Source organism: Papio anubis, chromosome 16, assembly GCF_008728515.1.
Source record: "Papio anubis isolate 15944 chromosome 16, Panubis1.0, whole genome shotgun sequence".
Taxonomy (NCBI): domain Eukaryota; kingdom Metazoa; phylum Chordata; class Mammalia; order Primates; family Cercopithecidae; genus Papio; species Papio anubis.
In genome coordinates, this window is record NC_044991.1 from 87,066,641 (window position 1) to 87,080,870 (window position 14,230).

At 34.1% G+C, this 14,230-nt stretch overlaps 1 protein-coding gene across 6 annotated transcripts in view; it reads right to left on the reverse strand.

The window, feature by feature from the left end:
* The window catches only part of SYCP2 (synaptonemal complex protein 2), a 70,966-nt gene that overhangs the window by 26,825 nt on the left and 29,911 nt on the right, over window positions 1–14,230 (reverse strand). For 5 of the 6 annotated variants that reach the window (XM_017944653.3, XM_009215841.2, XM_031656877.1 and 2 more), the window contains 9 exons: window positions 9,906–10,054; window positions 8,949–9,023; window positions 8,338–8,484; window positions 4,627–4,726; window positions 3,632–3,792; window positions 1,729–1,798; window positions 1,349–1,406; window positions 806–939; window positions 233–669 (listed from right to left, as the gene is read on the reverse strand). In XM_017944653.3, the coding sequence (XP_017800142.2) occupies window positions 233–669; window positions 806–939; window positions 1,349–1,406; window positions 1,729–1,798; window positions 3,632–3,792; window positions 4,627–4,726; window positions 8,338–8,484; window positions 8,949–9,023; window positions 9,906–10,054 (1,331 nt within the window). The remainder of the gene's footprint in view (window positions 1–232; window positions 670–805; window positions 940–1,348; window positions 1,407–1,728; window positions 1,799–3,631; window positions 3,793–4,626; window positions 4,727–8,337; window positions 8,485–8,948; window positions 9,024–9,905; window positions 10,055–14,230) is intronic. The other variant, XM_017944654.3, reaches the window with a different exon arrangement.

Sequence of the window (14,230 nt, forward strand, 5' to 3'; positions counted from 1 at the left end):
CATTAATTCTATACATATTTACATGTCTGATATGTGCCTACTACTGTTCTGTCAGAGCTAGGACAAGAGAGAGGTGAGTGAGGAGTTTAAGAAGGAATTCTCAGAGTCTGGGCACTGAATTAAACAAGGTACTACACATATTAAATGTGTAGCAATTAATCAAGCTTCTTTCTTATGTTATCAAGTAGGCATCTTATGGATATGCAAAAATCAAAACACATTGAAAGCTCACCATTTTTTTTTGTTTCAAATCCCAGGAATTAAGCTCAGAAGTCAATTCTTTCCCTGCTTTTCTATGACTTTGCATATTTTTGCTAGCAGAAGGATTTTTATCGCAAGTAGCAGTATTCACATCTTTTGACAATACGTATTTCTTCCTATAAATCAGCGATTCTTCAATTGTCTTATTTAGGAGAACCGATTTAAAAGTAGTTTCAGATTCAACAGGCCAATCACTCTGCTTGGCGTTTTCAGTACTTTTCTGCCCTGGATATTTAGGATGATTTTGTTGTTGATTGTGTTTCTTGCAAACTTCTACTTCTGCTTTATCTATTTTGAGATGGTCGGTTCGTTCTTTCTTATATTTCACTTTTCCTGTTTCTTCAGAATTATGATCAGATATTGAAGAGGATGATTTTTGTTTAGTAAGTTTTTTATTTATAACAATATCTATTGAGGAAAATGAGAAATTAATTTTTTAAATAATTTGACAATATGTAAAATTTGTTAAATTTGTTTTAATGCTTGTTAGACATTTGAGAAAATTAACACTGAACTATTATATATAGATAAAATTCAGTTTCACCTTGATTAAATGTGTCTCCTGATGAAGTACTTGCTCTTTGGTTATTACATAGTTCAATGTTTGTTACAGGTGTCCAACATGCCCATTTGCTGTGCATTTTATTTCCAGAGATGTTGTCTAAAACACCAGGTAATCTAGAAAATAATTTGCTTACTATGTTATAAAACATTAGCCTATGACTTTAAGACCTTGATTTTTAATGTAGTCAAATTTTACTGAAAGCAATGTATTACATGTGTGTAAATAATATGTAAATATATCTTATCTCACATGTTCTACTGTAAACTAAGTTAAATTTCTACACATTGTTTATACATTTTTAAAATCTCATTCATTTTAAGTCTCTCCACTTGAAAAGAGTTATATTGGTCCATATGGGGGGAAAAAACCATATACATCATTCCCCATTGTGCTGTCATAACACTTAAGAGATGATTAATGCTACATTCTAATCATATAAAGTCCTTTTCCTCCAAATCTGTTGTATTCACTAAAAACAGCAATAGTATAGACTAAATGATTTGATGATTTTCTCATACTTACGCAGTATCATCTCTTTTTTCCACTGCCTGTGAATCAGGTATAACATCCTGGAGTTCATCTAAATAAAACAAGTATTATTATATTTTCATTTTTTTTCATGCAGTTGGCAGTGGGATGGGGAGTTAGTATAGAAACGTATAAAGGTTCACGTATTAGGATGAATGGATTGATCGATTTTGCGTCCTCTTAGACCCAAACTTCTGGGGAACAAAGGTTGTATATTTCTTTGTAACCTCAAAAATTCCTTGCACAAAGTCAAACAAATTCTTTGTAAATCTTTTTCAAATCAATGAAAGCCAGTAGAGTTAAAGGAAAATACAGGGAGAAGTATGTTTTCAAAAAAAAATGACTAAAATTAAATTAAACCACAAGATACTTACTAAAATTTTGGTTTGAGAATTCAACGTTCATATTTTCTGTGTTTTCTACACACTTAGCAGTTTTGATGTGCTGTAAACACGGGAAACATGTTAACGTAAACTTAAGATGTTATAGGAAAACAACTTAAACGTTAGAGTATTAAGGTTTGAGTCTTTTAAAATAAATCTGCCTTGATATGAAAAGTTAGATACTATTTTTATATATTTCATAAATGTTATGCCCATTTCTGAATGTTCCCTATCCTAAAACACAAGAAGAAAACTATCACTGCAGATGAGGCAGAATATTGCATAAATTTTCTGATCACATCCACAGCTAGAATAATTCAATTTTCATCTGTAACTGACAAGTTCTGTACTCTCCATGAGAAATCTCTCCAGTTGCTACTGATTACATAGCCTGCTTTGTCGATTTTGATATGGTCCACTCTTTCTTATATTTCACTTTTCCTGTTTTTTCAGAATTATCATCAGATATTGAAGAGGATGATTTTTGTTTAGTAAGTTTTTTATTTATAACAATATTCACTGCATTGCCCAGGTAACTTCTTTCCTACAGCGAGCTTCCCTATTTCCATAGCCAAAGATACACACTTAATCCAGATCAAATACAAATCTGCCACTATTGTCAGAAAAATATTCCCATTAGTCTAAAATATTTTGCCTCATCCTGGCTGCCTCTCCTTCTTACTCTAGCCAGTGATTCTCCACACTGGGAGGGGAACGTTACGGAAATACGCAGGTGTGGTTTGGGTTGTTACAACGACAGAGGGTTTCTCCTGACAATAGGTAAGCACGATCCTAGCTAGGATGCTTATCATCCTACAACATTTAGGACCATGTCGCACAACTGAAAAATAATCCCCTTATTAAGAAACACTTAAGACAACTTGAACCATTACTTTGACTATTTTCTTGTAATATCTTCAACTTTCATACACTTTATCTTTCTGCCACATACCCATTTAAATGTTAAGAATCCATCATCTGTTCTCATCTTACTATCAACACCAAGGCTACTAAGCTTTGAGAAAATTGTACATATTTATAAACATATTTATGCTATAAAAGTCATGTTTAAACTGGGTCCTCAACATTATCTAACAGTTATTCTTAGGCCTCTCCGTTACCTTGCACATAGCTTTACATGTCCCTGAATCCTGTACTTCAACAGATCTCTAGGAGAAACTCACCATCTTCACACTTCAGAAAAAACAAAAGCTATTAGATGTTCCTCCTTTACAAGCTTATCTGCAACTCTGATTACCTCCTGTTTCTTGAAGAAACTATTCTCTCTTATCCTTTCCTGCTCTGTCTTTTCAACGACCTGGAACAAATGCCCTTCTCCTCAATATCCATTTGACTCTTTATTGACCTTTCAAAAGTCAATTCTCTCTCCATATTTTCTTAAAAAGCATCTCCTGATCTTCACCCTCACATCTAGCTACAGGGTTAGGCACTTGACCCTCTACTTGGTTCCTACTGCATCCTATATGTGTACATCTGAGAATGCTTATAACTTATTATCTAATTTTCATGCTAGATTTTGAGAAACTTAAGGACACAGTCCACTTGTATCTCACATTCCTATACCACAGCCTTCCCTATAGCAGTCACTAATTTGTATAATAAATTACATAATTATGGCAAGTTCATTTATGCTCCCAAATGTGTAAATCAAGTTATAGTGAATATTCATAAGTTTTATTGTAAGCACAGTAAATGAGTCATATATGCCAGAAGGACTCTACTTTCAAGAGCAATAAATGATACTTAGGGGAAAAAAAGGTAATGCTTTAAACAAAATGAGACATTTGCAGCTTGCAAAAGAAGTTAGTTCAATGCGTATTTTTCCACAATTACTTGAAAAAAATTTTTAAAAATACTTTCAAGGTAAAGTTACTTTGTCTGTATTATCTCTCTTATGTCTTTCTTCTGATGGTCTAGATTTCAGTGATGCAGCATTATCCATTCCATTTTCTGATGTTTGAGAAACACTAGGTTTCTCTGCAGAACTCGTCATTTGCAGTGGTGGTTTAATTCTTCTTCTTCGTGGTGGTATTGCTAAAAAGGAGGATAAGGATTGCAGATTTCTTTTTCTTTTTTTTTACCTATTGCTATTGTTGAGGTACTTTTCAGATGAGGAAGGTAAGAAATGAACATTCTTAGATGGTTCCCAGGTTTCTGGCTTAGATAAGTAAGTGAATATAGATGTCATTTATCAAGATAAGAAGTGAAGGAAAAATTTGCAGGGAGGATGGAAAGATTAATTTAACTTTGGACCTATTAAGTTTGAGGAGCCTGTCAGATACTAGGCAATTGGCCAGTAGGCAACTAGATTTTTAGAACAGAAGGTCAATGTTAAGTTGTCATATAGACTAAGACTGTAAAGAAACTAGTACACAGTATTAGATTTTTAAAAACTTTTATTTAGCTTTTAGTATGTATCAGGCACTGTTTAAAGTTTCACTAGATTCCTTATTAAATGAGTGATTTTTATTTAGTCCTCTAAACAACTTGATGAGATACTTAAGTGCCACTTATAGAAAAAAAACTGGTTCTAAATTTAGCTAGAGGATAACCTGTACAAAGTACACAGCTGGAAGTGGGGAGCTAAGTCCGCCTGGCCTGGTTAATTCAGTGTTTTAACCAGTAAGATATGCTGTGTCTTGCTTAAATTATAATAAATTATTGTCAAATATTAGTATTTTGAACATTGTTCTGTTCATATGTTAGCATTATACTTTTCCTCCCATTAGAAGACATTTGTGGTTCATATTTTATCAATTTTTATACACCAAACTTATCCTTTATGTAAATTATGCTCAGAGTTCCTTAAATTAAAAAATGCCTCCTTTAAAATAATTGTTAGAAATCTTTTAAAACTATAAAACTTACATGTGTTGCTGAAAAGTACTGGACTTCTCACAGTGTATCTATCTGCCCCAGAAACAATCATTGATGCTTCAGACATTTTTCTTTTGCTAGGAGTAATTATCTGAAACCATGATGAAAAACAACCACTGTAAACACAGTCTTTTGGAAATTAAATATCCTGCAATTTTACTTATAACATTTTGCCTTGATACATGCCAAAGATATATGTTTTTTTAAACAAACAACACAATATCCATAAATTTCCATGTTTTAGGCTGATATGAAAGGTTCATCTTCATGTTTGGTATTAAATAAGTAGCCAAAACAAGTAAGGAACACTGTTTTAAAGAATATTTATAGAATATCCCATACCTATGAAGTACAGTACCTTTATATGCTAGCTGAAAATATTTTATCAATATTGAGCTTATCTAGTTAACCATAGCTTGCAATTTCCTATTCTATACCATGAGGATAATGTTTGGATTACATCTTTATATAAAATTATTTTGAGTGCTTTCATATTAAGCTTTCTTCAAAATATTCACACATTTTTGAAAATTGTACTAATAATCAGTGAAGGCTAAACTGGAGAAGTAGCTGCAGGAATTCATAGATTCAGTGGCACATAATCTAGTGGTTCCAATAAAGATTTGTTTTCTCCCATATCATCTCACACTGATTTATAAGAGGGACAGAAGTAGATAAGTAGAGGCAGGGACTACAGGAGACAGGAGTTTCAGAGGATGCCATGTTAAGAAGTAGATGGTGACATACTGCATAGAGGCATAAAAGAGCTGGTTTTAAGGCACCTGTCCCTAGAACAGGGGAAAAAATGATGTAGTTGTGAGTATGTATATGAAATGCGAGGGAAGGATGGAAAGGATAACAGAAAAGAAAATTATAAGATTAACTAGAAAACAAGCTTCTGAGCCAATAGATTTTTCTTAGAGAAATTAAGTTTTTAGTGGCATAGTGAATGGGACCTGAAAAGTTACTTATTCATATAAATGCCTCAAACAGTTCATCCTCATTGAAAACAGAGCACAGGTATTTAACAGTAGTGTGGTGTTTTTCAAACTTTGGTGTGCTTAAGACCTTTCCAAGAGTTTATGATTCAACAGATTTAAGGTGGGGCTAAGAATCAGCATTGTTAATAAGCACCCAACATGATTCTGATATAAAGACACCAAAAATAGCTTTCATGTGCTAATTGTCTAGAGGAAATAAATGACACTTTTAATTTAATTGAGAACAAAAGACTAAAAAACAAAATAATAACATAAACATGCCAAAACATATGGAAGTGCCTGTGAGAGTTATAGTTACCTAAAGGTGAGAGATTAGTAACAACTGAAATAATCAGGCAAAGCTCCATGAAGAAAGCAAAAAATGGGCTGGGCGCAGTGGCTCATGCCTGTAATCCCAGCACTTTGGGAGGCCGAGGAGGGCAGATTATCTGAGGTCAGGAGTTCGAGACCAGCCTGGCCAACAAGGGAGACCCTGTCTCTAGTAAAACAAACCAACAAACAAAAAACAAAAATTAGCCAGGTGTGGTGGCAGATGCCTATAATCCCAGCTCCTTGGGAATCTGAGGCAGGAGAATCACTTGAACCCAGGAAGCAGAGGTTCTGGGAGGCGGAGGTTGCAGTGAGCAGAGATTGCACCACTGCACTTCAGCCTGTGTGACAGAACAAGACTCCATCTCAAAAACTAAATAAAAAGAAAGAAAGTGGAAGGCAGTGTGGTGATTCCTCAAGGATCTAGAACCAGAAATACCATTTGACCCAGCAATCCCATTACTGGGTATATACCCAAAGGATTATAAATCATTCTACTATAAAGACACACGCACACGTATGTTTATTGCAGCACTATTCACAATAGCAAAGACTTGGAACCAAACCAAATGCCCATCAATGATAGACTGGATAAAGAAAATGTGGCATATATATACCATGGAATACTATGCAGCCATAAAAAAGGATGAGTTCATGTCCTTTGCTGGCACATGGATGACGCTGGAAACCATCATTCTCAGCAAACTAACACAAGAACAGAAAATCAACACCCCATGTTCTCACTCATAAGTGGGAGTTAAGAACACATGAACACAGGGAGGGGAACATCACACACTGGGGCCTGTTGCAGGGTGGGGGACTAGGGGAGGGATAACATTAGGAGAAATACCTAATGTAGATGACAGGTTGATGGGTGCAGTAAACCACCATGGCACATGTATACCTATGTAACAAACCTGCATGTTCTGCACATGTATCCCAGAACTTAAAGTATAATAAAAGACTTCCTACAAAAAAAAGATTTGTAAAATGTTTTAAAAGGAAAGCAAAAAAAGAGAAAGTGAAAATGAACAAGACTTGCAAATGTAAGTATGCTTTAGATGGGTGAAGGCAAAAAAAGAAATAATGTGAATGAAGATCTAGAGGAATGAATGAACATGGCATGCAAAGAGACAGTAAAGCAAATTACCTTACAAAAGGGGAGAATACATATTACAGTTTTAATAGAAAAGGTAAAATTAAATTATACAAAGTCTCAGAACTGAGCCAAAATTTATTCAGTCAGTGGGATGAACACAGAAATCTCAAAGCTTTTGGAGTAGAAGAATGCTATCAAGATACTGATATTTAAGGAAAATCGCTGATTATATGGGGTATCTCATAGGATAAAACAGTGGTGACAAAGTCATACAAGGGGGCTACTGTATTAACCTAAGTGTGCTGAGATGAGTAATGGTAGAAGAAATAAGAAAGAATGGATGTGAGAGATAGATACTATGAAAGAATAATCACAAGCACCTTGGTTCCAGATATAAGGGGAGAAGAGGCTGGAATCAAGCATGTTGCCAAAAAAATTAGGCAGATTTTTTTGTACTGAAATACAGATGCAGATTTTAGGCAAAAGATAAAATGTTTGAGCTTAGACTTCAGGAAAGGTCTTGAAGAGACATACAAATGGAAATACAGAAAAAAAAAAGTAGAGATGCAGCTATAGAATTTTGAAGAAAAGTCTGCTACATTTTAAGAGCTCACATCATGAATATGAAAGAAGCTAAGAAAGAAGGCAACGAGATGTTCCAACAGCTGGATATCGAGGTTTTGGGTTTAGAGCTAACCTACAAAGAGGTATAGAGAGAAAGTTTTTCTGATGTAGTAACAGAAGCAGAAAGGGAACTGTGGTATACAATGGAAGCTGAAGGAGAGGACCTTAAGAAACAGAGGGCTATCAACAATGTCAAGTGTCATAGCAAGGTATGGTGGTAGGGGTTCCAATTATGAGAAATGGTTCTCCTGGATGTGACCTAGAGGAGGTCCTTCAATGGAAGAGGAAGAAAAGGAGTAAAAGAAAGAACCTCGTACTTTTTTTTCTCATGCAAATAAACAGAACATTATACATTACTATTCTACATTATAGCCAAATGCAATGATAGAACAAAAAGGATAAATGCAAGAAGCAGGTTATCTTATCTATCTCTAATTTGTAATTTACAAGTGTAAAGTATATCTTGTTCTAACCCCATAACATGTACACAATTTGCTAAGACACACACTATCTTTTGTTTGCATTTGTCAAAGGTAGGAGAAAAACTGTGAAATGTGATTAATCAAGGCCAATAATATATAAATTATAGATGCTTCTTTCTGTACTCATATATAGCAATGATTTGATCAATGGTAGTTTTATAAGCCAGTATTTTGACGCCATCTTTACCTCAAGCTGACTATCATTTCTATTCCCTTTGTTACTGTTTTTGATATATTTTGAAGGTTTAGCAAGTTCCTTTGGGGACTTTGATTTTTCCTTTAAACTAACGAGTTCTTCTCTGACTGGTGAGATTTGACTTTCTGGCACTAGAATCTGTTGGAGAACATGAAAAAAAAAGTATTAAAAACTGCAAACCACAGAAAGTAATCAACAATCACTGGATGTCTTAATAAAGCTCATACTCATCTCATATTCAAATATCAATTGTTTCCCTTTTCTATCTATGTGCTGTTATAATTTTTACAAAGTGATCCAATAAAAAGTATCCATGTTTTCAAACACTAATAGACATAAAACAAGCTTGGCATTAATGTAAGGACATTTACTGCTTTATTAAAGTTTTAAAGTTACTAAACTGATATTAATAACCCCATACTTTACACTAGAATTATCATTTATAACATGTTTAAACATCATATACATTTTATCGGGGTACTGTTTATATTGAGACCATTTGTTTTCTATATATTCGCCGTCCAACAACACCTTTATTACTGTTCTATTAGTTATGGCTAAACTTAGCCCAGTGATAAAAATCAAGTAAGTCTGAGACATACCTGTGATCCACTTGCATCAAAAAGTATATGCAGCGATGTTTTGGCAACTGAAATACCTTGTTTTCTGATAGATTCCTAAAATTAAATCAATTCACAGTGATGACATTTTCTTTCCATTTTTTATATGTCATTTTATATTTTATTTTATAAAATAATGTACTTTATAAAATAATGTAATTATTTTCTACCTGTTTTCCTCCAAAATCGCCAAATAATCCCAAATAATTACTTTGCATATATGAATACTTTCTCAGAACACTTCAATCACTCCCCATTAACCAGTCAGCTTAGCTTGTCATTTGTGAGGAACAAGGGTCATTGTGAGGAACCCTTGTTCCTCACAAATACATCTAATATTCTGCAACACAAATCTTTTGCACTATTCAAATCTGTCCATTGAATATCTCCCCAACACATCACATGAATTGTCACCTTAAATTCTCAGTTAAACAATATTTGGCTCGTAATTTCTACATGCCTGGAAAGTATTTTATCTAAATCCTTTCCTTCAACTTCGAAGGCCATTTCAAGTCCCATATCCATAATAATGCCTATCTCCAAACCTGACTCTTTATGAGCCTTCTCTTTCTTCAATATCTACAACTCTTGTTCCCTATGCCATTATTTACTTCTTCTTATGTATCATGTGTGTAATTTTCACGATGTTTAAAATCTTGAAAACAGTGCTTTCTCTCATTTTACTTTTTAAACACCTGGCAGAAATTCATTAAATGTTTTGAGCAGCTGCTGCTAATTTTGTCATCAGATACTTTCTAATGGGTATCTCAATGGATATGACTAACAAGCTGATGACTCTTCACCAGTACAAATTTAAAGAACTAAAATCTACATTTTAAGAATACTAGAAAGGAAAAAATGCAATAAAACTTATAACCCCAAACTGAGTGTTTCCAGAATTATGAAAACAGTAAATATTTATTAAGTTTAAAGACTTACCCTATGTTTATTTGCACCAAAAATTTTTTGAGTCACATTAGTGATTTCTAGTGATGCATCAAAATACAAAAGCAATTCTTTCCCTTCTCTTTTGCTAATTTTTACTATATTTTTCAGAATTATTGTTAGTAGCTTCTTTGATTCTCTCACTGTATACAAACAAATAACACTGATTAGTTTGGTTCTATGATACTACTCTGCAAGTATACTATGAATAAGACATGGATGTAGCATATTAATTGAATCAAAATTCAAATTCTCAATATTGAACAGTATTTAAATTAATCAATTCTGACACTACTTACCTAGGTAAATAAATCAAGTCAATTTAGCTTTCCTAGCCTCAGTATTCTTATCTATAAAATATGGGATATGGCTATACCTGATAAGATAGAGTCCCAAATACATTCTGGACCCTAACAAATTCTTAATAAAATATTCCTTGAACACATCTGAGAATACTATTTTCTTAATTTAAATAAAGGCAAACAAAAACAACTTTAATTCCATACAATTACCATGTTTCTAGACATATGCATATAAACATTTCTATTAAATCCACAGTTGTTATAACATGCTGACAATAAACAACACTTGATAAAAATTAAGTTTCAGGAAATTGTGAGGTGAGAAGAATCTAGCACTTGGCCTCAATGAACTTACCAATCCAGTAAACAGAGAACACAGCAAGTACCAGTTTATAAGAAATAGTCACACTCTCCCTCCCTACAAAAGTTACCAAAAAATTACCTGGCACCTAATAAAAGGACGTGTATTACAGATCAGAGGTCACCATGCTCCTATTCTACTTGTGGCAGGAATTCTATTGCTGGATGAGAAGTCTCCAGCCCTGCCTGCAGGAGAAAAACTCTGAGGGAGCAGGATCACACAAAATAAGGAAATTTATCTCTACATCTGAAAAAGCTCTGCAGGCTACGCCATGATGTGGCCTAAGGGACAAATGTCCTACAGGCTATGAAATGTCCTGATTCTTATGAGGCCTGCCCAAGCAGAAAATGTTTTATTTGCTTTTGCAAAAATATGCTCATGAACCTTTCACAGTAATGCTCTTTGAAAGTACTAAGAATTAGCAATTGCTTGAAAGTGGTAACCATAGTTTCAAACTCAGAGTGCTAGTAGTTTTCAAAAGTTAAACAGTGACAAGTTTTCAGGTTTCAGAGATGAAAATTTAGGTGGCTTTAAAGATAATTTTTCGTGTTTTGATGAAAATTAAAACATTTGTAATTTTTAGGTCTATTTCTGCTGATTGTTTTATTCCTCTGATATGCATTTGACTTTTCTATAGCTTACTGTAAATTATATTAAATATAATATTTGCTTTAATTCCTTGCTTGTACATGGTATTAGAATTACTTCAAATTTACTATTTTGCTGAATGCTTTGTGCCTATTTGTACAAAAATGTGTCTACCTATGTTATGGCTACTTACATAGAAATTTATGAATATTTGTTATATTTTAATGATTGCTTTGTTGAAATTCCTGATATTTGCTCTGTCTGGACTATATAATGGCTTGGTTTCCCTTTTAATTAGTTAGCAGTGTTACTAGGATACAAGAAAACATTGTTGTGTTGCTTGCTATAAAATGCAAGTATTTATGGATATCAATATATCAAGATTTTATAACATAAGAATAAATAGAAAGAGAAGGAAAGAGTAAAAACTATTCTCTCAAAATTGGCTATGAATAGGGAGAAAAATATAGCTTCAGGAAGACATAGGAAAAAAGTAAGCTTTTTGTTTTATGATAGACATTTGAGCCCATTGATATAACTGAGAGAAAAGAGGTACTGAGAGGAAGAAGATACAAGAAATATGAATTGATGGAGCAAAGACTTGGAGAATATGTATGCAGAACTCGGAGAGATTACCTTTCAACAACAGTAGATACATATCTTCTCTTTACAGGAGAGATAAAGGAGGATACAGATGCAAAGATGTTTGGAGATGGAGGGTCTGCAGGGCCAAAATGTATAGGCATTCTTACCTGAAAAATTCATGTTGTGAAAGCAAAAAAGGCAAGGTTCTTAAGGATAACTTAAAAATTTAAATAGTAGCTGTTAGAGGACTGGAGAGGGATGGCAACTATGGACATGGAAGACTGCCAAGTAGCAGTGAGAGTCCAAAGTTGGAAGTTGGAGACTTCCACTTCTGGGAAAAATGTAGGATATTGTGGCAGGCTAATATCCTGTTTTAAAAAATCAGAAGGATTAAAATATCATATGTTTAAAGGTGTCAGAGAGCTGTACATGTAACAAGATCTCTGGCCTTTTTTTCTCTAAGGAAATTTGCTAATTCTGTTTGTAGGCTTAAGAAGAAAACCTCTGCTGGAGAAAAGAAGACAAGCAAGTATTTAGTGAGCAGTAGTGCCCGGAGTAACAAATAGGACACTTAAAAGCTTTAAAGGCATAACTAATTTTCTCTTCATTCTGGGGCAGCACAAGGAGCTGGACCAAACCTGATAAAAGGCAGAGTTAACTCTCTAATAGTCTCATGGGCTTGGAATCAATGTACTGCCTGATACATGTATCATCTTCAGGCATATACTCAGTGTCCCGCTCAAAATATTTGCCTTTGGACTGAGTAGAGTGAACGGCTGGAGAGCTGAGCTGGAAACCTCTAAGAGGCAGAACTGTATCTCCCATAGTCTCTCAGGTTCAGAAGACAAAAATCTAATAGGCTCATCATCAACAGACTGGGATGGCCACACCTGAGTAATAGAGGCAAACAAGACAAAGAGTAAATTTAAAACTAGAACTAAACACAGACAAACATCCATGATTGGATCAGGCCTTCAGCCCCTCCGCCTAAGAAGAAATAAAGAAACTCTTCTGGTGGAAGGACTATCTGGAGCATCTATCATTCCTGTATATGCATTATCTATCATAAAATTACTTGACATGCATACAGACAACAACACATGAGTGATCAAGAGAGGAAACAACAGATCTTTTTAGAAGAAGACTATATTAGTCTGCTATAACGGAACACCTGAGGATGGGCAACTTACAAAAAAAGATTTATTTGGCTCATGGTTCTGCAGGCTGTACAGGAAGCATGGTGCCAGTATTTGCCTCTGATGAGGGACTCAGGAAGCTTTAATCGTTGCAGAAGGCAAAAGGGGAGTGGGTGTGTCACATGGCAAGCGAGGCAGCAAGAGAGAGATGGGAAAGTGCCATACTCTAATTAAACAACTAGTTTACCTGAATTAACAGAGAAATTGTCAACATGAAATAATTATAGAAGAAAAAATAATCCCCTTCACCCTCAACACTAACATCATAAACTAGGCAATTATGTCTGCTCTTATAATTTCTACTAACATTGTACTGAAGTTTATACAGCCAGTACAACAAGGCAAGATGGTAGGAGGGACTGACCATAAAAGTGTTAGGAAGGATGTAGAACAAATGGAACTCTTAAACACTGATAGTGAAAATGTAAAATGGTAAAATCACTTTGGACAACATTTTAGAAGTTTCTTCAAAAGCTAATCATATGGCTGTGGGTCTGAACTAACCACTGAACTCCTTAGTATTTGCCTAAGAGAACTAAAGACATATTTTCAGAAGTAATTAATTATACATGAATATTTACAGCAACATTTCATAATAGCTAAAAACTGAGAACATTACAAATGCTCATCAACAGGTGACTATAGAAACCAAATGAAGTATATCTATACAATGGAATAACATCCAGCAAAAAAAAGAATAAACTACTGATAAATGCAACATGCTTGAATCATTTTTTTTAAAGTGTTCTAAAAGAAAGAAGCTGGACATAAATTGCTACATACTGTATGATTCCATTTATATAAACTCTAGAAAATGTAAAAGTATCAAAGATAAAGAAAACATCAGTAATTGCCTGGGGGTAGAAGGATGGATTAAAAGAAGTACAAAGAAATTTTGGGGGTGATATGTTTAGTAACTTGATTGCCATGATGGTTTCACGTGCATAGACAAATATGAAGAGTTATCAACATCCTTAACCTGATGAAGGTTATCTACAAAAGACTTTTGGCTAACATCATGCTTAACGGTAAAATACTGAATGCTCTTTCCTAAGCAAAGATTGGGAAGTAGGCCAAGATGTCCACTTTTATCACTTCTATACAATATTGCACTGGAGGTTCTATCCATTGCAATAAAGCAACAAAAGGAAACGAGGGAGGAAGTGCATAAGGATCAGAAAGGAAACAGTAAAACTACCTCTTTTGCAGATCCCATGACTGGTAAAATTAAAGATCTATTCTATTTATAAACATATAGACTGAACACTTGGGAACAAATTCATCAAA